This window comes from Castor canadensis, chromosome 8 (genome assembly GCF_047511655.1).
Source record: "Castor canadensis chromosome 8, mCasCan1.hap1v2, whole genome shotgun sequence".
In the NCBI taxonomy this organism is placed as follows: Eukaryota; Metazoa; Chordata; class Mammalia; order Rodentia; family Castoridae; genus Castor; species Castor canadensis.
In genome coordinates, this window is record NC_133393.1 from 154,801,247 (window position 1) to 154,826,081 (window position 24,835).

Here is a 24,835-nt window from a genome sequence, read left to right on the forward strand (position 1 = left end):
CAGTCTTCACCTCATCCCACGTGACTCAAACAGGCATGTGCTTAGGCCCCAAACCTGCCATCTACTATCCAAGCCCTTTTAAGAGTAAAAACAAATATTTGGGCTGCGTGTTGGGGTTAGTTTTCTTTTTGAGGCTAAAAATAGGTGCATGTCACATCCCCATGGGGTCCCGCCCTGCCCTGCCCGTGTTGCAAGGCCTGGTCTGGCCTCCTGATTCCCGCCAAGTTTTGACTTCACTGGTTGAGGCTGCCATGCAGGTCTCATGGGACAAGCCCAGGTAGCGGTATCAGGGACCTGAGGTTATCCAGGGAAGGGCTTTGACGATATCTTGGAGGAAGTCAAGTCCCAAGAGAATCTGAAAGGTGAAGGGGGGTGTGTCTCATCTGGAGTGAGCAGTAAGCTCAGCCTGGGATAGCCACGCTGGACTGGTGTGGAAACCTGAGGGATCTTTGCAGGGAGGAGCTGGGACCATCAGGGAAGGACACAAAGGCTGGGGCGGGGGAATGGTGGCTTGTCACACTGTGGTTTGGCGTGAACCTGGGTATCCTCAGGGGGCGGTCTGTGAGGGTCAGGGAAGGAGCCCCAGGGCGGTGGGGAGGGGCAGCTTGGAACAGTGTCCTTCTCAGGAGGTGATGAGGTGCTGGGTGCCGCTCACAGGAGCAGGGGTCCCTCAGGATGAGTGGTGAGGCTGGAACATGGAGCTCCCGGGCCTCAACGCGCCAAATGTCATGGGACAATTGTAAACTGTAAAGAGCTGTGGTCACTCAATCCAACTGCCATGATGGTATCTTCTACACCCCACACTCCCAGCACCCCCCACTACTGAGTCTGCCCAAAGACAGATGGGATCCTCTTAGACCCTGAGCAGGGGTGGCAGAGAGACCTTCCAGGGTCCCTGCTGCGCTGCTAGCTTGAGGCCACAGCTGCTCTCTGTGACTCCGCTGCACTCGATGGCAGGAGGAGGAAAACTTCAGCTGAGTGCTCAGCAAGGCCATCTCACTGGACCCTCTTTGCAGCTCCTAGATGGGCACGCTCATCCTGGCTTACAGAGGAGGAAACAGACAGCCAACATCATGCAGGGAGCCAAGATGGAGCCTGACTCAGAGCCTTTATCGGACCTGGAGTCCCTGCTTCCAGCCTCTTCCTGAGCCTGGACACCTGTCCCTCTTTCCACAAGCCACATAGGGGGAAGGCACCCATGGTGGTCAGGCCTTTCTTTGAGCAAGAGGCAGGTCTCATCCTGACTCCTCTCTATCTCTGATTCACCACATACACACACACCTAAGGGACAGCTGGAATGTCCCCTCCCCTGAGCACTCGGTCTAGGGCCTGCCTAGTTTCTGCTAGGTAGAAGTGTGCGTGCAACCCCACTGCTTCTTCACAGTCACATTGAAACCATACTGTTGCAGTGGATTCCTGTGGCTCCCTGTGCCCACCCTGTGCCTCACTGTGGAGGAGCCAAAGAGTCCTGCAGGCTACTTCCTTGCACAGGAGTCCAGGAACTGGGGGAAGAGGTCAAATCCCTCCAGGAGCCTCTGGGTCTATACCTGAGAGCGTCTCCACCTCTCTCTTCCAGCTACCTGGCCTCCTGCAGCTCCCTACCCACAGCCATTCTCTCTCCTGCAGGCCTCTGGCCTGGCAGGTCCCTCTCTCTGGAAAATCTACCTCTTGCTCCTTTATCTCCCCAAATATCTGCTCAGCCATCTCCCTGTGGCCTGTCCTGACTCCTCCATGGTCTACCTGGCCTTGCTGCTCCTTATTTCTGAGGACCCTTGCCATACTGAGTGCTTGATGGTTCACTGCAGTTTCTGCCTTCATGATGGCTGTTTGTGGTCTCCTGCTTCCTGCTGATTGTCAGTCCCCTGTGGGCAGGACTTTTCCTGACACCTAGGAGGGGGAAAATGGAGTAAAGGGGAGGTAAAGCACTCCTGCTCTCAAAGGAGCTTCCAGGCCAGGCACAGGGCCAGATGGGCCTATCCAGAGCCCAGGAACACTGCCTTTCCGACCCTGGCCCAGAATTCAACCCCTTCCAACCACAGAAGTAAGACTCCTGGTACCCTGGTACGGGTGAAAGCAGACTCTCAGCACCTCAGAACCATGACTTCAGATCACCTCGCTCTCCATCACAGGGAGATCAAACCATGCTCGAAGTCTTCTAGTGATGGGAGACTCCCTTCTTCCCTGCTTCAGGCTGGGCAGGCCTAGGAACTGTGGCCCAAAGCCAACTCCTTCCTCCCTGGGTTTCCCAGATCCCTAAAGTCCCCCAGACGAAAGGTGCTCATAGACCCCCATGTTGCAACCCTTTCCACAAGTGGGACCTTGGGCAGGGAGTGCCCCTCCCTGCAGAAGTCCCTCCCTGGCACCTGGAGACATTCCAGTGACTCAGACATGTCTCTGTGGCTGCCTGCCTCCTCCAGAGTGTTTGTACTTGAGATGTAATCGATCCTTCTTGCCTGGGAACCTAGGAGGGGAAGCGGACATTGGTCACCCTCTCTGGGACCTATCCATGAGCTGAGTATGCCACTCTGAGCTGGCAGGTGCTGCTCACCCCATGTGGACTGGTTGACAAGGAATTCAGTCTTTGGCCTTGGCCTTATTAGTTCAAAGGGGGCAGAGAAGGCAGGCCTGGGGGACAGACTGCTCAGTGCCCACCCAGCTTGGACCTCTACCTGGAGGCTAGTGAGATTCCCCAGGGCAAGCACAAACCTTCTGGGAGCAGCCAACCCTCTGGGCAATGAAGGCCCAGAGGAGCAAGGTGGAGGGCCACTCCTGAAATGATTTTGAGGCTTAGTGGGGCCTTGCAAAACACTCCACAACCCTCAGGACACCTGCAGCCCAGCCCCAGCCCCAGCCCCAGGGAGGGACCAGAAGCAGCCTCAGGGACACCACAGCCTCACAGCCTGCTGGTTCTTGGTTGACATGGGCTGCAATAGGAGCCCATAGGGCAGCCTAGGGTCAGGGAGCCAGTAGGCACACAGGCCTTTGGCCCAGAGGAACACCAGACTGTAGGCCATGAAGGGGCTGGAGACCACGGGGCTCAAGAAAAAGGTTCCCTTTTGTTCTCTGGAATCTTCTGAACCTTGTCAGCTTGGGGCAATTCTCCAAGCTCCACTCTCCCTCTGACCCAGATCCTAGACTCTCTCTCCAACTCCCCACCCCTGCCACCTCCCTCTAGCTTCTCCCTCCCCTTTTCTAGTGTTTCTCTGGCCTCAGCCTGGATGCTGCTCCTCCAGGAAGCACACCTGAGCACCCCACACTCACCAAAGTGGGGTTCCAGGCCCTCTTGTATCTCAGCCACTTCCTTCCCATCATCACAGCCTTGGTCACAAGAGGTCACCAGGGGGCAAAGGGGCCTATAAACGTGTCATTCTGTCTCCCTGGCCTGGGGCTAATGAGGGAAGACCCTGTTTCAAATCCACCTCAGAGACTATGATGGCCAGCCAAGCTACAGGTGATACAGCTTGCAGCAATGATGGGCAAGGGAGGAAATGAGGAAGAAATAATTGTGAGAGTAGAAAAGTGCCATTTCCTGCACCTGTGGAAAATGCAGGGCCCCAGGAGCCAGAAGTGAGAATTTGAACAAGAAGGCAGGGGAGTGGTGTGGTGTTGGGCAAGACCCTCAGCCTGCTCTGGGGTGGGGACGCAGGGTACAGCCAGCAGAACACTCCAGCTGTGGCCCAGCCCAGCCACAAGATTGGGACCAGGCCTCAGCTCACACCAGGGGCTTCCAAGGGTCCTGCCCTGTGCTGCCAGCTAAGACCCTCCATGGGGCTCACTGGAAAGGACTGGACTCCTGAGGCCACCCTCAGGCCTCAGGTAGGTGTGCTGCTCCTAGTGATGAGAGGGACCAGCTGGCCCCAGGAAGGACACCTGTGTCTGGCGTGTGGGGGTGCCCCAGCTCTGTCCTCCTGGTTGCTGGCCCTCTGCCTGCAGGTGGGGTAAGAGGACTCCTGATTCTCACAGCCTGTACTTCCTCCACCTGCTGTCTCCTTGCAAGGTTACAGGGCTTCCCATAGTGGCTGCAGGATTCCAACTTGCTCAGAAACGTAGTGGCCCAGCACAAGGGGACAGGTCAGGCAGCCTGTAAGCCAGAGCTGCCTCCCCGGCGCAACCTGTGTGGGTCCTGATGTAGGGTGGGGGCTTTCAGCAAGAGGTATGCTTGCGGCTTAATGGATGTGCTCAGCCCAGGCCTGGGAACACCACCTGCTCAGGGCAGGCTGCAGGCCCCAGGGGGCCCCTTGACATTGCCTCTGCCTGCAGGCTAAATGCCCACCTGTCCATCTGCCCCCACAGGCCTCTCCTGGGCACTGCTGTTGTGCCAAGCCTGCTATTCCCTAGGCTCCAGGACTCACAGGTTCTGTCCTGGGGTGCCAGGCTGGTGGCTTTTCAGTCCTTCAGATTCAAGGACCTGATGAATAGGCAGGTGCAATCCCAGAGGGGAATGGGCAGAAGGAGAGCCCCACTGACAGCTGAGTTCCCTGGCTCTCAGTGGTGGGGAGCAACAGCACCCTAATCCCAGGCTCAGGGGCTCCTGAGTGGACACCACTGCTCACACTCAGAGGAGTCATGATTTCCTGTTCTGGGCACCCGGGGACTCCACTTTCACTCATCTTTCTCCCCTCCCTCCACAAACTGTGGTGTCTCAGACCACAGTCCCATCCACACAGGACACCAAGAAGACGGTGGTCCACAGCACCTCCCTCTAGATGCCCCTCCAGTTCACCCCAATGTCTAACCCAGATCTTGCCTGTTGCTTCTTTCTTGTTCTGTCCTTGGGGAGTTTTGCTTGTCATGTCTTCTCTAAGACCCACCTAAATAGCGCCCTTCCCACTCATTTCTGTGTGGCTTTGGACAAGGTCCCTAGGCCTCAGTTTCCCCAGGTGGGAGAATGAACTAGGTAGAAGGAAGATCTCAGAGGACCTGGGTTCAAATCCTGGTTCTGCATCTCGCTAACTGTGTGACCTTGGGCAGCTGTCCGTATTCTCTGGGTCTGTTTTTCCATCTGTAAAAGGACGCTCACACTGACATAGTCAGGAAGGGATGCTGTGAAGGTCTTGGATAGCTGTACACCACCTGAGGCCTGGGATGGCAGCTGTGCTCAGTATTCCACAGAGCTCCTTGCCTCTGAGAAGTCAGTCCGCATGGGGGTGAGGCAGTCACAGAAACAGGACCCCCACCCAGAGGGGGTCCTGTTAAAGAGGGCAGGTGTTGTGGGAAGTACCGCTGTGTATATGGGAAAGAGGGCACAGATGGAGCAAAAGCAGGGAGGGGGGATATGTGGGCAGTCCTGGGGAAGGGTGGCCTGCTGAGGACAGGGTGAAGTGGACTGTGGGAGGCATGGCAGAGGATTGGGAAGGACTCCAGAGGCCACTCCAAGGAGACACTCCGGTGTCCAGCAGGGCCCCACCAGGAGGGTGCTACCAGGCAGCAGTTGGGGGGACAGGTCTGTAGGGGCAGTGTAAGAGCCCCTGATGCTAACAACCTGGGAGCACATGTGGACAGGGGTGGGAGTCCAGGGGATGCTAGGAAAGATTCCTTGTTCTTCTGCCCATTCTACAGAGAGGGAAGCCACGGCTCAAGGTATGGAGGAGTCTTTCAGAGCCCTCCCCTCCCTGCAGGCTGCCTCTTTGTGGTTTTCATCTCCTACGTGGGCAGCTGAGTGCACACACAGGGAGGTGGGAGGGAATGGGGTACAGGGCCTAGGGGCGGGGTTTCATGAAGAAAGAATCAGGTAGCTGAGTTGGGTGGGGTGTCAGCTGTTCCCACAACTCCACATGTTCCCGGCTATAGTGCCCCAAGTCCCACCTGTGAAGTGCACCTGACTCCCTGTGCCCAGAAGGCTCTGTGCTCTTGGAGTACAGAGGGCAGGCCAGTCTGGGAAGGGAGCACCTGGGAGACTAAAAAAAGCAGGAAGGCCCCACGAATGTACAGCAACCAGCACAGTACAGAGTTGGCCAAACCCGAGGGGTGCAGGGGCTTTTCTTGGGGGACGAGCCACTTTAGGTGTGGGTGAAGGGGGCGGAGCCTGGGATGGTCTGGGAAAATACTCTCTAAATATTTGCCTTAAGGTGGGATCTGGGGTTGGGGTCAGCTGGGCCTTGGGCCAGGCTGGGCAATCCAGACTTCACACCTTGGGCAGGGCCCCCTGAGGATGTGCACGGCAGCCCTGGGAGGCCAGGGCTGGGGTTGAACTGTGGCCAAGAAATAAGTACAGTCTGGGCACCAGGACCGGGGCATTCTCAGAGCTCTTTCCTCATTCCTGGCCCTGTGGGAGTAGCCGGACCCCGCGTTCCACAGCCGCCGCCACCGAGGATTTGCTTACTGTCTTGTGGGGAACCAGGGCCTCTTGCCAAACTGCCCAGCCCTGGCCTGCTCCCTGCATGCCAGCATCATGGGCCCACCAGCCACCATGTCCTACCCTTAGGCTACCTCCTGTTCCCAGATGGGGAGACTGGGGCCATGCACTGGGGAGGCTCACCCACATATCAGGAAGGAACAGGGCTGGAAATGGGTTCGGTGCACTTTCCTACCTATCTCTGGAGGGGGTGTGTCCCTTGGAAAAGCCCACTTGGAGGTCCCTCCAGGGGTCTGGGGCTATGTTCTGTAGGTGCCCAGTTGGGCACAGAGGGGACCGGGCTGTTTGATCAATGGTTCTGCCCGATGCCAGGCTGCCGGGGACAGCGGGCAGTGGCCAAACCGGCCCCGCCACATGCTTTCCGGCCCTCGGCAAAAACGCCATTCATCACGGGCAGTGCACAGTTACCACAGTCTGCAGGCTGGGCCTCTGGGGAGAGGCACAGGCCTGATGGGCAGCCGGGAGTTGCCGAGCCCTTAAGGAACCCAGGCTGCCTTCCCAAAGAGGTCCCTGGGGGCTCTTGAACCCAAATCCATCAGACAATAGGATAGAGCCACAGTCCCCAGGCCCAGATCCCACCTGGGGTGAGAAGGGGAACCTTCTGAGGTCATCCTGCCCCCTCCTTCTGAAAGCAGCCTCTGCCCAGCCCTGACCTGTGACTCATGGTATTCAGGGAGGCCTCAGGGTCTATGCCACCCCCACCAGTGATCCTTGCTGGTGCCAGAGCAGGTAGGCATGATGTCCCCAGCTGGGGCCTGGCCAAGAGTCTCAGGTGTTGGGGTAGGAGAGAGGAGTTCTGTCAGCCCACAGGGGGGGTGAAGAAGTAGGAAGGGCTGAGGGCCTATCGGGGGGACAATGTGTGTAACCACCACTGGGGTAAGAGTTGTGGGGTGTCGCATGGGGCAACCACGCACATTTGTTTTTCTGATTCCAGCTTTTATTGAGGGCCAAGCACTCCCCTCCAGGGGAGGCCTGCAACAAGCCCATCAGAAGTGGGGTACTTCAAGGACATGCAGTGCCCGGCCACCACCGCCCCTGCATACGGCCAGGGCCCCACCTGGGCCTTACTGACCACCTCTTCCCCCCAAGAGAAGGGCCGTTGCTGACCAACTATGAGGGAGAGTAGGTGGGGGCGGGCGCCTGGCAGCCCAGGGACAGTGCGAGTTGCCTCGGTGGCTTCTGGCCCCGAGGGTCCATTTCAAGCAGAAGGAGGAGCCTGGCTCAGGGGATGGTGACTGCAACCATCCCCCTTCCCCTCCAGTACCCAGTGTAGGTCACAATAACTTAAAAGACACTATAGACATTTGGACGTTATATAACAATATAAGTTAACCAGGTTCCTTGGGTGGAGGACATGGGCTGTGGACGTGGGGTGTCCTGGGACTTGGGGGTGAAGAGACGGGACCAGGTTGGGGGTGGGGCATTTCCAGAGGCTCAGAGCGTGGGCTGGATGCAGGGTAGGGGCCCAGACAGGAGTCACCTTCTCCAGGCTAATGTCTAAGCCACCTGGCTTGTTGGCTGCCCACAACACATTTCCATGGCTTCTAATGAGAAAACACCCTAAGGGGGGGAGGGCAGTGGGCAGTGACCAAAGCCGTGACCAGCCATGTTATCTGGCCCTGGGCAAGTCTTCCCTGTGTGTTTCCAGGGGGAGGACATGCCTGAACCCAGGCCTCCCATTCCACCCCAGTCGGATCCCTAAATCCCCTTCTACGAGGCCTCTGAGGAGGTAAGTAGAACTTCAGGGACGACCCCATGGTGTGGGGACCCTGGAAGGGGGTCCGCTGACAGCAGACAGAGAGCCCTTAGCAGCCTGAGCCCTGGAGTGGTTTTCTCAGCATCAGGGAGAAGGTGGAAGGACCAGATGGGGCTGGGAAACCTGCGAAGTCACACAGGGGGGTGTGGCCATCAAGAGGTTGAAGAAGGGGTGGCCAGAGACTGTGTCGTGCCACCCTGAGTGTTCCAGGGCAAGCCGGGTAGGAACTAAAGCGGTAGGGTCCACTCAGCCATCTCTGGCAAATCCTTGGGCCTCTCTGTGCCCATCTGTCAAGTGGGGTAAACATCCCTTACCACTCCCTGGCCCCACCTGCCCAGCCATGCTGTCCCGGAGTCAGACTGGCTGTAGGGTGGGAGGGGCTCTGTAAACTGGAGGTGCCGGCTGGGAGGGTGAAGGATTAGGAAGAGAATGAGGCACGCTGGAACCTGGCATGGATGACATTTGATTTGCTTGACATGATTTCCAAAAAGAAGGGAAGATGGGTTGTCCTCCAAGGCCCTGTCCGGACCCTGTGGACCCTCTGAGCCCCCGTCAAGCTTACTTCTGGGACCCATATGCATGGCCAGCCTCCCTGCTAACCTTGGCACCATGACTCTTCAGGGGGCAGAGGGCCTATGGAGTACGGGGCTGGGAGAGGTGCTGAGAGGGGTCCAGGGGGGTCAGCAGACACGGACTACAGAGTTAGGACTGGCTACTCGTTTGTTAGTGCCGAGAACCCTCTTCTGATGCTAAGAAAACATAAATAATCTTGTGAATGTCCACACTGCCCCAGGGCCCAGTGGAAAACTCGACCAGGGAAACAGTCTTGAATGTGACTGGCCGGCATGGGGAAGGGGACCCTCAGAGCCTTGTCACTTTGTCCTCTGGGATATGTTCACTTTTCCCAAGAAGAGAAAAGGAATTTGCCGGTCTCTGCTGGGGCACCAGGCCATTGGCCTTGGACTCTGAGTGGGTCGTGGATGTGGCTCTGCCACGGGAGGTGACAGCAGAGGTGGGGAAGGAGCCCCGGGACCTGGGGAGCGGATGCAGGCACTGGCTGCACCAGGGGCTCTCACCTCCTCCACCCACCTCTGCCCGCAGCTGGCAGCGGTGGAGCAGGGGAGCATGTGCAAATCGCCACGGTGCGGGCGGGCAGGGCGCTCACTTGCAGGTGAAGACCTCTGTGCGCTCACTGCAGGTGTTGCACTTGACGAAGCAGCACCAGTGGAACTTGCAGTTGCACTGCCAGACCTTGGTGTACTGATGCGTGTTGTAGCCACGGCCACAGCACATGGTGTCACAGCCGTCAGCGCCCGGTGACGTGCGGTTGCACAGGCGGCCTTGTGTGCCCACGCTGCCTGTGGCTGCATCCTCCTCACAGTAGTTGGGCGACTTCTCGATGTACACCAGGTCCGTCTCCATGGGCTTCTGGTAGCTGCGCAGCTGCTTGATGCGCAGGAAGGTAGGCTGCCTCAGGCGGCTGGCGCGCACCACCTCCACCTGCACGGCCGCGTTGTACTTCTCCTTGAGCAGGTGGCCCACCTCCCGGAACTTCGGCAGCGTGGTCCAGCAGGTCTTGGTGGTACAGGAGCCTGACACACCATGACACTTACACTCCAGCTTCATGCGGTCCTCCAGAACCTGTGGGTGACACAGCAGAGGCTCAGTGGGAGTGTGGCCAGGGCTGGGTGCCAGGCAGGCTTCCCTGTGTCCCCCGCCCCATCTCCAGCCCCATCCTGGAGCAGACTCCTCTGCTTCTGCTGCGTGACCACAGACAAAAGTCTCCCCCTCTCTGAGCTCCAGCCCCCTCATCTGATAAATGGGCTGTTAAGAACAGGTCCCCACGCATAGGATTCAGCCAAACTTGGGCATTTGTCAAGTGAATTTCTTTCCATACTCACAACGGTCATGTGAGGGGTTTTACACTATCATCAACACACTGATAGGGAAACTGAGGCTTGGGAGTGTGGCACATGCAGGGTAACAGGTAGCAGCTGGTGCGGGGAGGCCAAACAACAGTAGGTGCTTAATAAGTGTGAATCCTCCCAGCCCTCCACTTCTCCCATTCCTGCCCCCAGGCCCAGTGTAAGTCCTCACATGCAGTAGGAGCCAAACAGCCTGCTGCTTAATGACAGACTGGCGTGCCCGTGACTAAGGCAGGGAAGCGAGGGCATGGGTCAGCGAGGCCCAGTCGTGCCATCCTCTGGGAAGTTGATGGCCGAGCCCAGTCCCTTGTTGATCTTTCTCCTCAGCTGCACGAGAGCCCTCAATGGGTGCAGCCCTGTGTTTCCCTTGGGCCTCCCTCCATGGTCCCGGAAGGCCAGTTCCCAGAGCCAGCCCTGACCCCAGGTACTCATTTACCCGGATCGAAAGGACTCTGCCAGCCGGGCCTGATTAAAGATGGAGAATCATTAGCTGCCGCCCCATGGCTTCCGAGGGGCCATTTGTCAGCTGTCTGGGCTTCCCTAGCGTCTCCTCAGCAGCCCAGCCTTGCAGGGGCTTAGCCAAGTCATACCCCAGGTTGGAACGCACTGGCAAGGGGCACCTGCTGTTGGCTTTCGGCTCAGCTGCACACAAGAAGTCCTTCAGCAAATGAATGAATGAATGAACGAACAAATGAATGAGTAAAAGGAAAAGAGGGAGAAAGAATCCCACAGAGATGACAACTGCCCTGAGCACCTTCCCTAGACCCCAGAGACGACCTCTAGAGCTCACAGTGCAGTGTGGGGAGACAGACGTGCAAGATGCAAGGACTATGGGAGTCCATGACCCTGCTGGAGTGATGGCGCCTGGTGGAGTAGGTGATCCTTCGGTGGGTCTTAATGGATGAAGAGGAGGGTGTTCCAGGAGGTCTCAAAATGAGCAAAGGTCTGGAAAGCTATCAGCTATGGAGCATGGAGGGAGAGATGAGCTATATTCGTCTCAGGTAGGGGCTGGGTGGGTCCTGCAGCTAGTGCTCTTAGTACTGCGTGAATGCCAGGGGCAAGGACTAGAGAGGCTGAGGAAGGGCGGAGGCTGAGGTCCATGCTCTACCAAGGAAAGGCTGAGGTGGGAGGGACCAAGGTGTTCTATAGGAGGAGAGGGAAGTAGGTTTGGGGAATATCCAGAAGTGGACTCTGTGCCTGGGCCAAGGGGCATCTGGGTGGAGGGCATGGGCCAGAGAGGCCTGGAGTCTGGTGGAGGGTGGCCCCAGGGGAAAGCATGCTTGAGGCTTCCTCCCTGCGTCCCCAGCCTGTCCATCTCAGCAGTCCTCTCCTGCCCTCCTACCTCCACCCGGCTCCATGGTCAGCTTTGCTTAGATCTGTCCCTTCCCTCTGCTAACCTCCACCCAGCCTGAGAGCTTCCCCATCCTGGCCACCTGCCTGCCAAGAGGATGTCCCTTCAGGCCAGGTGCTGTCCCAGAAGCTGGCCAGAGTGGGGCTCTTTCCAGTTCCCAGTCAGGAGCAACTCACTTTACCCTAGGCTGCTGACCCTCCTCAGGTAGACTGAGACCTGAAGGGGTGTCCAGGTAGAGGTTGTGCAGGCCACACAATGAGGCTCTAATTGCCATCTGGTGTCCCCTTGTGGCCTGCTGGACAGCTGCCTCCTGACCTTGCTCTGCCCCACCCCTGGGCCCCCTTCCTCCTCCCCTCTTCCAGCCTCTATCTCCTGCTCTTTATCAAGTCTCTGCAGCCTGGCCCCACCTCCTGCTGCCTGGGGATGTCAGACCCCGTGCAGCCCAGCCAGTGACAGTGGCAGGTGAAGCTGATTGGGCAGGTGTTTGCAGAGCGAGGGGCTGAGTCCTCGCTTGGCTGGGTCCCCTGGGCCTGAGCGTCTCCGGGAAGTGATCACAGGATTCAAGAATGTGCCGTTTCCTTCTCCAGCACCCTCACCAACAGAGTGACAGTGACCATGGCGCCAGCAGCAGTCAGAACCTCAGGGTACTGAGGCCAGGCTCTATGCCCAGGAGACCACCTGGGGGGTGCAGAGGGGGCTGGCTTTGCCTGAGGAACAGAAGGCTGAGGCTGGGCTGCTCCAAGGCCTGGTTTCCCTTCTGGGAGGGAGGGTGACTGGGGGGCTCCAGGAAAGGGCAGATCTGGTGTCCTTTCCAGAGGAGGGTGTGGCCTGCGCTAGGGATCCGTCTCAGCCTGGCTGGGGGAAGTCCTTCGAGGGAAGGCTGGCTAGCCCTGGGAAGCCTGGTGTCCTGATACCCCAGCTTGTCAGGCTCTGGTGCATGGAAGCCTCACATACACACACTCAGAAAGAGCCTGCCCAAGTGGGGCGGCTTTTCTGTGGCTCCCCTTTGCTTCCCAATCCTACAGGGTGGCCTGACCTCTCCACAGATGGGACAGGGCCCTTGTCTATTTCACTCTCTGACCTCTGGCCCACAGTGTGGGCTGTGGGTTCCACTGGTCTGGGGAACAGTAGCCCAGCTCTGGACTCTGTGTGAGCCACCCCTCCCTGGACCTCAGATTTCCATCCTTACTTGTCAGCAATAGCTTGCAGCCTCGTGGTACCAAAGTGAGGACAGTGCTGTCCTGAGCTTGGTCCCCAGACTCCCATCTTCACCTGGTCAGTGTGGAGGGAAGAAACCACAACTTCCACCCTCCTATAGCTTCGTCTCTACACACCACAGCAGGGACCACGCTGGGGCAGAGCTACAACTGGGCACCATTCACATCTGCCTGTGTAGCAGGCAGGGGATGGTCCAAGGGCTCTTCCTGCCTGGGCACTGTGTACCACCCACTAAAGGCAACCACTGTCCATGAGGGGATCTGGGGGGAGGTAGCCAGAGCTGAGCTGTAGAAGCCTAAGGGGAGTTGGATCTGTGGAATCCAAGGTGTATGGCCAGTGTGGGCTGTAACAGCCCTCCCACAACTCATGCCCACTGGGAACCGGAAAGGTGATGGCACTGGAAACAGAATTAAGGTAAGTATGGAGGTGCAATGCCCTGGACTAGAGTGGATCTTAAGTCCAGTGAGAGTCCTCATGAGAGACAGGCATAAGGGAAGACAGAGCTCCGAGCGAGGCCACACAGAGGCAGAGGCAGAGGCTGGCGTGATGCAGCCACCAGCCAAGGAACCATCAGAAGCTGGACAAGACAGGAAGATCCCTGCCCTGGAGCCTCTGAAGTGAGTGTGGCCCTGGCCACACCTTGACCTCAGACACCTGGTTTCAAGAACTGTGAGAGAACGTGTGTGTGCGTGTGCGTGTATGGCTTTCACTCGCCCGGTATGCTATGCCTTAGCTTGCTTCCTGCCTGACCTGCCTCACCCCCTGGATGGATCACAACGGGGACCAGGCCCAGCCACTGGGGTGCTTTGAATGTCTAGACTCAGGCCTTAGGCAAACTTGACCTTCCCCCCAACACGGTAAGCACTGTGCTGGGAGAAAACTCCCTGAGGGCTACATAAAGCCACTACACCTGACTTCTCCAAGGGCCACACTTGTGCTACACAGTTGCACGGGGGCAGGGACAGGAGAGGAAGAGCACAGTGTGTATCACCTGTTGTGCAGATAGGAAACTGGGGCTCAGCAGAGGGACAGGGCTGACTTCCAGGCAGTCAGGAACACAGGTGTATGAGAATTGAGGCCACTGACTACTTTCAAGCCTTTTTCTATGGCTGTCACATCCCCAACCAGCCCCCTGTCTGCCCACGCTCTCCCCCACATTCGTCCTCCATCTCTGTTTTCTGCTTTCCCCTCTTCAAAGCCCTGATACCTGGGCTGTTCCTTGGCCCTCTTCTCACCCAAGCAGCTGCCAGGGCTCACCATTTTCCTTCTCTATCCCTGGCCCCACTGACAGTCTCCTGTCCTCCTGCTTCCTGTCTCTCCTGTAGCCAGTCCTGCCTGCCTCAATGTCCCTTGTCCCTTTTTAGCACATGTAAGTCACCAAATGCCCTAAGTACCAGGGCAGTCCTGGGGTTCCCATGGGACTCCAGAGCAGAATCAGATATGACCTGGAGTTGGTCCCTGCACCCTGCCCCAGGCACCTGCAGTAGCAACTGTGACCTGGAGGCCAAGATCCAGCCTGGTCACCATGGCCTTCATCATGCAATCCATCTAACCTGCCTAGACTCCTGCCTGGCCCTCACACCATTGTCCTGAACACTGTGGCCCGAGCCGAGCCTTCTGCCTGGAGTGCCTGTTCCACATCTCTGCTGTTCACCCGTACTCCTGAGCAGTGAGCCACTTGGCCAGCTTGCTTCTTGCCCTGGGCCTCATCGTTCTTATCTATGAAATGGGGACAGTGAGCTCTTCCTCCTGGGGAAGCCCCTGATCGGAAAGAAGCCCCTGAAGAAATCAAAGTAGGTAGTTGAGCCTCATGTCCCCCTCCAGGGGGCCCTTGAGCTGTCCCCAGGTAGACGAGCCACCTGCTCCTCTGTCTTTCTAGGGCAGGTGAGCCTCTACCATGTACCATGCCATTGGCCTGTGCCTGGAGATGTGCACAGCTGTCTGTGAGCTTCTTGGAGGCCAGACCTCCACTCCTTTCTCATGGGTTCATCCATTCTTTCGTGTGGCAATAACCTAGCAACCCCCTGCATAGGACACCTTCAGATCAGTCAAACCCTCTCCTGGTCACAGCCTGTTCCGTGCCAGCCCCTGCTTACATCCCAAGCCTGACTCACCCTCACCCACCCCCTCCATCTCCCACCAGGTGGAATGACTGCAGCTCCCACAGTGCCAGCTATTTGCCTCTGTGCTGCATGTCCTTCAAGGCTCCATTCTAATGTCACCTCCTCCAGGAAGCTGCTGCACCATCCCCCAGGCTCCCACACCTCTCAAATGACCCAGCGCCCACAGACAGAGCTTTGTTGGACTCCACTCTGTCCTTGTGTCCAGCCTAGTGGCTGGCACAGAGCAGGGGCAGGGAGGGCTTGCTGAGTGAATGAGTGAGTGACAGGTGTCCTCAGCTATGATCCCTGGGGCAGAGGGATTCTTCAGTGCCTCTTTGCCTAGAAAGGCAAGTCTGTCCCAGGTCTAAGAAGCCCCTAGGGCCCTGCTAGCCTGGGTGCAGCCCCCAGGGCTGGAGAGCCAGACCCAGAGAGGTGTTCCGCTCGGCTAGCCGCCCTATCTCGGGCCATCTTGCCGCCACAGCAGCCGCTCCTCCCAGCCCAGTATCTGGGGCCCTCATCTCCCTGCAGCAGTCGGCTTGCCCTGACTTCTTTCCCAGTGTGTCCCAGCCTGAGTTTCCTCTGTTACTGCCCCCCACTCCATCCCACCCATGCACAAGGCAGCTGTGCGCTGAGAGCCCCCAGCTTGCAGCTCCCATCGGTCAGGCTGGGCTCTCCCTGCCCTGTCCCCAGGGCAGTCTGAGCAAAGGCCCCTCCTCTGAGAAGTCCTTACTGGGGTACTGGCTGGCCTCTGGACCAGGAGCACCCAGGCCAGAGCTGTGGGGCTGTGGCCTGGCTCTCTGCCCTCTCTCTGGTCCCCAAACCAGGCTCAGCTGACAATTTGCATGAGAATGGGGTCCCATCCTGGCCCTGCAACCTGTGCTGAGCCCAGGGCCCTGGGTGCCACTTCCCCAGTTTTCATGGTAAGAGACTCAGAGGTGATGCCGTGGGGGGGCCGTGCCCAGCGCCTGCCCCGGGCCCACAGCAGGGCCACCGCCTACCTTCCTGCCGGCCTCGTTATTGTGCAGGTTCATGAGGCGCCGGGCGTTCTTCTTGATCTCACGGGCGTCCACGAAGCGCCGGGAGAAGTCAATACCGTAGCGCACATCGGCGGAGCAGCCGCCCCACTTCCAGCCTTCCGCCTGGTTGTAGTAACCCTGCTTCTCACGGTCACAGCCACAGTTGCTCAGGTTGCCCTGGCTGCAGGCGGCTGTGACCGCATGTGCCACGCCGGCTGCAGTGATGGCGTAAGTGAAGGCGGCCTCACGGCTCCCTGCGGGGACAGACAGAGTACAGTGGTGAGGTCTGTAGGCACAAGACACAAAGTGCCAGTCTGGGGTCTACCTGCCCTGTGACCCTGGGCTTGGTCCCTGCCCTCTCTGAGCTGATAGAACTCACTCTTTAGGGTTGTGGCGAGGACATGCAGCCAGCACACAATGCATGCTGTGATGTGACACCATTGTCCCCTTCTCTCCCTGTTTCCAAGAACCTAATCTGGAGAGGTACAGCTCTCTCTCCAGCCCAGGAGCGAGCGATGGGGGCCCAGAGGCTCCAACCCGTTCCTCATGGACAGGACACTGTGCAACTGAACAGGGACCACACGTGCATGAGGATGGAAGCAAGGATCTCCCCACCCCCAGCTGGGATCCCACACAGCTTGGAAGGCCACCCCAACTCTGGGGTGCCTCCCTCTCTCTGACCACCTACCACCCATCCATTCCCAGGCCTTGGCTTCTGAGTCTCCCTCTCTTCCCAACACCCTGGCTGGCTCAGGAGCCACTCGCTATCTGGACCTGGGCAGCAGGCTGACCTGCCTAATTCCCACAGCCACCAACTGGGTCCTTCCAGGTACAGTCTGGGCAGGGTGCTTTCCCCGCTCCCCCAGCACCTTCATTGGCTCCCTTCCACCAGCAGAGCCAAGCGCATGGTTGAGCTGGGAAGAAACTCCCCCCACTCCGCCAATGCCTGGCTGACTTCCCTAGCCCACTCTCCTCATCCTCTGCCCGGAACAATGACTCAAACCTTCCGGGTGCTGCTCACACACCCTCACCGTGGGTTTCCTGTTCTTTGAGGCAGAATTCCCTTCTCAATGCCTAATCCTGAGGGCCTTCCAACACAGGCTCAAGTGATTCCTCCTCCAGGCAGCCTTCCCAGATCCCTGGCCAGAAGGGATTGTGGCCTGACTTCCTCAGTCCCCATCTGACCCAGATTGAGACACTGTCAACCAGGTTAGCCCTCTGTGTGTGTGGCGGGGGGGGGGGGGTGGATTTCCTGGCTCCACATGGGTTCTAAAACCCCTCAGATGGATGGGTCTAGCTCTGATTCCTTCTTTATTTTCTACATCCCCAGGTGAGCCTGTGTACTTCCGTCCTGGCCTCAGTCTCTCAGATCCCTCTTGACTTGCTCACAACTGGGCCTGTTGTCTTTGGGTCCCCAGCACTTGGTATTATGTAAGCCATGAGCAGGCTCACAGATGCTGCCTGGAGAACCCAGCGCTAACTCCAGAGAGAGGCGTTTCATTGCCATCTTGATCAGACCCAGGCCTCCCTGTGGTGCAGCCCCATGCTTCACCCGCTGCACTGGCCCGCCTCCGTGCCTGGCGCTGAGAAGTCACCCATAGACTGCAAACCACCAAGAGTCAGGTCAGGTCTGCTCCGCGAGCATCTATTGAGGCCAACTGCATGTCTGGTCTATTGGCAGGTGCTGACTTGTGGCTTCTTACCCACTAACCAGCTGGGGGCTCACTTGGGGGTCCATCTTCCTCTGGGAGACACAACTGAGGGTTCCTCTCCCTCTAAGGTGTCTTCCTTCAGGGTGAGGACTGAGGTAGCCCCACCATCTTAGGGGCCCAGGGCAGAGGAGAATGGGCAGAAGCTTGCTAGAAGTGTCCCCCTTTGAGAAGACTGGAGGGGAGGTTGTGTCTAGCATCTCCTTCTCCCGAGTGCCCGGGGGCTTGTGGGCCTGGTCTCCACACAGCAGCCTCCTTCCTGGGGACACCTCCACCTTGCCCCACTGCCCTCCTGGGCCAGGCCCAGTAGCACATTCCCAGGACCTGTGGGCCGTGGGCTGTGGGCTGCCGGCTGGGCTCTGCAGGGCAGAGAAGACCTGAAACCGCCTCTCAGTACAATGGAGGCCTGGCGCTGCTCTGGGCCAGCTGGCATCGCTCTTGGAGGCACATCCCTCTACTACTGGAGGCTGGCTGGGGCTCCAGACACGGCAGGGTGGACGAAGGGTCAAAATCAGGCCAAGAGTTTCTGAGGGGAGCCTTGGGTCTGAAGAGCGCTACAGAGCTCCCTTCTCCTACGCATCCAAGCCCAGCAGGGCCAGCTCACAGGCTGCCCAGGAAGCCCCAGGTCTCACTGTAGGGCTACATGGCAGCCATGATGGTGGCCATTCCAATGACAAGCTCTGTGACAGAGGCATGGAGGACCTCAGATGAGGCCCTGACCTGCCCCTGTAGGGTGGAGCCAAGGAAAAGGCTCCCTGGAGGAAGTGACACCTTGAGCAAATGAAGTCTTAACAAGAAGTATGAGTTAACTCCCAGTCAGTGTGTGTGTGTGTGTACGAGGTAGGTGGGTGTGCATATGTGTCGTGTGTGTATGAAGTGTGTGTGTGTGTGTGTGTGGAGCACATGCTATGTTGTGCATGTGTGTTGTTTGGAGGGGCAGCACTCTTGCATAGCGCACAGCAGGAGCACAGACGGGGAGGTGAGGCAGTCCAGAGAGGTGGGGGGTCTGAGGCGTGGAGTCAGGAGCCAGCACAGGTGGCCAGGCATCCGTAAGGCACAGGGATCAGCAGTGGTCACTCGGCTGACAGACTCAGGACCCCTTAGCAGCAGCTCATAGAGCTGTGGGATGCTCTCACCATTGCAGCCAACACTTGTGTTGTCCCCGTGCACCAGGCACCCTTCCAACCCTCCACCTGGGTTCTCAGAACTCTCGCAACAGCAGGACAGGGCAGGTTGTAACATCATTCCCATTTTACAGATGAGGACACTGAGGCCCACACAGGGTGTGAAACCAGGTTTAGTGGCTGATGCAGGATTTGAACCAGGGCCACAGATCCAAAGTCCAGAAAAGCTGTGGAAGGGGCTAAGGGCAGTGGTCTTTAGAAGCCATTCTGCTCCCAGCTTGTCCCCCCTATTGCACGTGGCCTTGGGCAGGAGACAGGGGCAGGGGGTGAGCAGCACCCTCGGGGAGAAGGGATTGTGTCTGGTCCATCTGTGGGCCTTGGAGTGTAACAGCTGATCAGCAGGTAAACTCTGGGTGGAGGACTCTGGGAAGGCTGACTTGGCTGTCATGACCAAGGAACCCAACAGAGGGTTCTAGAAAATTCGAGCAATCATGCAGTGATGCAAGAAGTCCAGCCATGAGCAAAGACAGGGGTAGGTGTTTCCTTGGAGGCCAAGAGGCCTAGGATAGCCAGCCTCTTCCCAGGGGATTCCCAGCCTCACCATCCTGTCCTGAAGCCTCAGGCATGCATGCTGTGCCCAGGTGGCTCTGCACGATTCAGGACTCCCCCAGGCCCTTGCTGGGTCTTTGCTGGGGTTCGGCTCTCACCTGGTTCTGCCCACACCAGCCCAGACTCAGTTACTCACCAGTTAGTTACTCATCGGCCTGCCACTCCCGCTAAGTCCTTTTTTATTTGGTTTTAATGAGCCAAGCCCTCCTGTCTCTTGCCATGGAGACAAGGGGGAGGCGCACAAGAGGGGAGTTGTAGTCCGGGCAGAGTCACAAAAACGACACAAGGTCCAGCAAGAGACACCCTGTGGAATGCAAGGTTCTGTGTGCCTGGCATGCTGCAGGCACCTACTTATTTAATCCTCACACCGGGAAGGAGTCATTGCTCCATTTTATAGCCCTAGATGCTGGCTCAGGGGGCTTTGTACCCCACCCCGTGCCACAGGCCCCAGGTGTGAAATGGGCAGAAGGCTCCATAGTCACTCCTGGGGGCCATCTTGCTCCCCAGCACTCTTTCTCAGGGTTGAGATCAAGTGAGTGCTTAGAGTTAGAGGAACCAATCCTTGCTCCCAGTGCAGAGAGCCTGGGCCTGGGGGAGTGGCTGGCTCAATGCCATGGATGGCTCCTGAGACCTCTGAGATGATTTCCAGTGTCCTGACCTGCTCCCCAAAGCCCCCAAGACCTGGCCCATTGTCCTGAGCCACCACTCCCTGAAGCCCAGTAAGGCCAGGGTAAGCAGGTAGCCCACCAGTGGGTGGGTGCGGAACTGTGGGCAAGAAGAGGAATCTTCGGGTTTCCTGCACTTGCCTGGGTGGACAAGGGCTGCTTGTTGCCTGGAATGACTGCCATACCTCATGTTGAGGCCCTGATAAAGCTGGGGTGCTCCCTGCTCCCACAGTGCCCCTTGTGCAGAGCCCACCTCCTCAGGGCTCTTGCCATGTGCCCCTTGGGCTGAGGGGCTGTGGGCAGGTCCCAGATCTAATGTTCTTATGTACCCCTAACCCAATGCTGTTTCCTGAGTCCCCACATCTGAGCAGCTCTGGGCACTTTCCTTGCTTCACCTTATCTTATCTCTGCAATAACCCCATGAAATGGGTTATCTTAATTGGGCCCATCTCATGGATGGGAAAACTGAGACTCCAAGGCCAAAAGTGGTTTGCTCCAGGCAGTGGTGGCTGCTGCCTGAGCTCTGCAGCTGCTGGTGATAGGGGAGTGGCAAGGCAGATGAAGACTGCATAGACTGGCTGTCTGTGGCCCGTGCTGTCCTTGAGAGCCCCTCAGGACCAGCACCTACCCTGATGCAGGTCTGTATCCTCGGGCACTGAGTGTCTAGCAGATCTCTGGAAAATGCCAGAGACAGCTGAGTAGGTCACGTGTTGGCTGCCCCCCACTCTCTGGCCCTTAAAAGTCCCTGGGTGGGCTAGTGAATCCCAATGGCCCCTGAGGACACCAGCCTGATGCAAGGCCCACTGTCAAATGCAGTCCCCAGGCCAAGGCCTCTGGCACTGGTAACATTTGGGGAGGGCAGAGGGAATGTGTCAGAGGTTCAGGGTGGAGAGGGCAGAAGAACACTGAACGTGGAGTCTCACACCTATGCAGCCTTAGGCAAGCCACAAACCCTCTCAGAGCCTGTCCTCCCATTCACCTCGTGGGACCAGCAATGGCCACTGCCCCTTAGCCCCTAGGGCTATCTCTGAGGGAAAACAGGAGCAACAGCACTGCCCCATCACTGTATCACTGAGACGGCTGGCAGGTCAGGGCCGGCCGGGCCAACTGGATAAGGCATAGGACTTCCAGGACAGGCCTGGGCATCTTTCTGTGCTCAGTCCAGGCTGGCTGGAAGCTGCCTCTGCCCAGGGCCAGCCCAGTCAGCCCTGCCCAGCCATCCCCTCCACCCACATTCTCAGAAAACCCACCATATCAGACAGCAGGTCCTGAGACCACTGCCATGTGTGTGAACCACAGCTCCAGGGCACAGGCTTGCTCACACCATACGGGGACCACCCTTTGTGGGCACCCAGGTGGTCAGCACAAGGCAGGCTCAGAGGGAGACAGCCCTTGCCCTGTGGTGTGCCTTTACAATGTTAGCCAGACCCTGGTGCACCTGTCATCCCCTCACCTTGACCCCCAGGAAGACCCTGCTGAGAACCTGGCAGATCCCTGTAAGCAGCTTCTAGAAAAAACCAAGGTGCCTGCTGGGAAAAGCAGTGGCAGAACACTCCCCCACCTCCTCAGGGCAGAACTGGGGCTGAGCCTCCTCCCCAGACCCAACTGTGGCCTCTTCTCACCACTCAAAGCTATCTGCCACTTCCTAATGTTCACACAGCCTGCACACTATTTTTAGAAAGTCCTAATTGAGCTCATAATGGCCTGATTAGCTGCACTTGGTGGCAAAGGCCCTGGGTTGCCTCTTAGAAGGGGAGCTAGGAATTGGGAACCTCCACGCTGGGAAGGGCCTTGGGGACTGTCCAGTGATAGCAAGGAGTTTGAGGCCCAGAGAGGGGCAGCTGCACTCTGCCCAAGGTCACACAGCAGTAGCTCAGGAAATGGGGAAATCAGGGCCTGGCATGCTGAAGTGACTAAGGTAAGGACAAATGTCTGGAGCCACACAGGGCTCAGAGTCCTTCAGGAAGCAAGGGGGTGGGGTAGTCAGAGTTCAACTCTAGATCCTAAAATCGGCCATCTGGGTGATGCCAGAACAGTCAAGGCTTCTGCTTAAATGCAGCGTCTGTGACAATGAGCAATGTCGGGGACCTGGGTGATCTGCACTGGAGGCCAGCGCTGTCCTATCCGCCCTCCTCCCTGCCAACCTGTGCTCGCCTCTCTTTAAAAACAACCTTGTAATAAAATTGAACTATTAACCAAAATTGCAAATAAATAAATAAATAAATAAAAACAACCTTGTCTACGACTTGATAATAAAACCCCAAGCAACGAACAAAGGAGGAGCCAGGGATGTGCCTCAGTGGAAGAGCCCTGGGTTCCACCATCAGCACTGCTGGATAAATAATAAATAAGGCAAATATCTGAACAGTCATTTCTCCAAACAAGGTATCAAAATGGCAGTAAGTTCATGAAAGCAGGCTGGACCTCATCAGCAGTCAAGAAGTAAGTCTTAAATGCAGAGTGCCACATAGCCGGTGACCCCTCCTCAGCCTGTGCTTCAGCGAAGTGACACATATCCACACAAAACTGGGCTCGAGTGCTGACAGCAGCATTATTTGTAGCAGCCCCAAGTGAACAACCCAGATATCCATTGATGGATAAATGGTTAAAGAAAAGGCAGTCAATCCAGACAATAAAATGTGACTCAGCCTTGAAAAAGGGGTGAAGTGAAGCACTGGTAACACCACATCGTGGCCTGTGGAAAAGCTGTGCTAGCTCAAAGAAGCCAGATTCAGAAGGCTACAAGTCTATCAACAGGAAACATCCATGGTAAGCAAATCCATCAAGAAAGAGCCAACTGGCGTTACCTGGGGCTGGAACTACAGGGAGTGACGACTCCAAGGTATCGTTTTTTCTGGGGCTGATGAAAATGCTGCAAAATTGATTGTGGAGATGGTTGTACAGCTCTGTGGATATGCTAAAAATCACTGGATCATGCACTCCGAATGGATTTGTATGGGTGGGGTGTGGTGATGCATGCCTGTAGTCATGGCACTCAGGAGGCTGAGGCAGGAGGATTGGAAGTTTGAAGCCAGCCTGAGCTACATAGCAAGACTGCCACAATTCTAAATAAATAGAATTGGGTGGTATGTGAGCTGTCATGAAGACATGGCATTTGATGGCTTAGGGGATTCCATATACCTTTTCCCACCCAATTTAAACCCTCCCAGGGACTGCATCAGTATGAAATAGACCTCCACCTCGAGGACAGTGTGCTCAGAAGATGGCAGGTGATTGGCTCAAGGTCACGCAGCAGAAGAGCCATGGAACTGGAGTCTGACCCAGGACCCCAGAGTCCATGGTCAGCCCACCCTTCACCTGCCAAGTCCACAGCAGGGCAGGACTGACAGGCTGTACCTGGACAAAGGGGACAGTGGATGCAGAGCTCAGCAGGAAGGGTGGCATGAGAGACTGGGGTGGAGGATGGCCAGGCAGGTATGCTGAAGGTGGGTTCTGAATGATGAGATGTGAGGAGCTCAAAGGCAGGGAACAGTGCTCCAGGCGGAGGGAACAGCATTGCTAAGACCCTGACGCAAAGATGAGCTGAACGTGCAGAGAACAGTGATGGCCCATCCTGGGCTGCCCTTGGGGTCTTGGGAAGATGCTGAACTTTTTCTGAGAAAATCGGGTACCCTGGAAGGTGTTGCTCTGACTTATGCTTAAGGGGACCCTCTGGCCAACTACAGGGGCTTGGTGGCAGCAAGAGAGTCACAGGGAGGTCATTGCAAGGGTGCCTGCAGGTGGAAATGGGAAGCTCTGAGGGTGCATCCAGTGGGATGAGCAGGTGGCTTGGGTGGGGGCTTAGGGAGAGGGATCCAGCAGGGCTCCTGTGTGGGCTCCTGTGTCAGTGAGAGAGATAAAGATGGAGCTTGAGGGAAATCAAGGGTCACCTAGGCAGCAGAGTTTAAGGTGCCCAGGGACAGCTAGGAGGGTGAGGGGCAGTCACACAGAAACCTGGTACCCACCATCCAAGCTAACCCCAGACAGATCTGGGCTCATGCTGGGTGACACTGGTAAGGTGCTTCACTCCTGGGCCTCGGTTTCCCCAGGTAACATGGGGGAGGCCAGGTGCAATGGTCCCCTTTAAAATCTCTAGCAGGGGGGCTTTATCAGGTGGAGTGTCCAGAAGGGCAAGTGAGAGCAGGGCTGCTGTGCTGAGGTGGCCAGCGACATGGTGAGCAGAGACCTGAGGCCTGGGTGTTGGGACACTGCTCACTGGTAAGCTCCCACTCATTCAAGCCCCCAACTCACCTAGGTCCCCACGATCCTCATGAGTCTAGAACAGGGTTGCTGTCCCCTACATGCCCAGTTCACAGGTGGAGAGACTGAGATACAGGGAGGCGAGGACGTCCCTGGGCCATGCCAGCGGCACTTAGTGTCACGTGGACACCTGGCACAGTGCCCATGTCCAGGTTTTAAGAGGCCTTGGTCTGGATAGGGTTCTGAGGTGGCTGCTGGGCTCAGGAGCTGGGAAGGGAAGACCAGTGTGTCCCCTGGCCCCTTGATCCCCACCTGGACTTGGTTACAGCAGTCTGGGCATGTGACTCTTCCCTGAGCGGATCTTAGAACTGAATCCTTAATACACAGGTGCAGCTGGGGCATCCGTGTGTGGCAGGGAGAGTGAAGGCAGGGACAGTGGGGTGGGGAAGCCCAGGACACCTTCAGGCCCCAGTGGGGTTCACATTCCTATTTGCTCACCTGAAGAATCCACGGCCCAGAGCCGCAGTCCGCCAGGCCCCTGCTGGCATCCCTTGAGCCATATGAGTCAGCTGGCTCTGCCCAGTGAGGGGCAGGGAGGCTTCCTCACACCCCACACCTGTCTCTGCCCTGTCAATCACAGGTGGTACCAGCATCCCTCTTGCAGGGTCCTCTGTGAGCGAGGTACTGTGGTGATGGCGCTGGGCAAGTAGGAAGTGTGCAACGTGTGTGGCTGTTGACACTGTCCCTCAGAGCAGGCCTGACCTGGGCCTGGGCGGGCAATCAAGTATGCATGCGTGTGTGTGTA

The 24,835-nt window shown here is 57.5% G+C and overlaps 1 protein-coding gene across 2 annotated transcripts in view; it reads right to left on the minus strand.

The window, feature by feature from the left end:
- Nucleotides 1-7,260: 7,260 nt before the first annotated feature.
- Nucleotides 7,261-24,835, minus strand: part of Wnt7b (Wnt family member 7B) — a 47,085-nt gene continuing 29,510 nt past the window's right edge. For both annotated transcript variants that reach the window (XM_020184609.2, XM_020184608.2), the window contains exons 3-4: nucleotides 15,706-15,977; nucleotides 7,261-9,752 (exon numbers count right to left, since the gene is read on the minus strand). In XM_020184609.2, coding sequence (XP_020040198.1) covers nucleotides 9,273-9,752; nucleotides 15,706-15,977 — 752 coding nt within the window. In that variant the 3' untranslated portion in view covers nucleotides 7,261-9,272. The remainder of the gene's footprint in view (nucleotides 9,753-15,705; nucleotides 15,978-24,835) is intronic.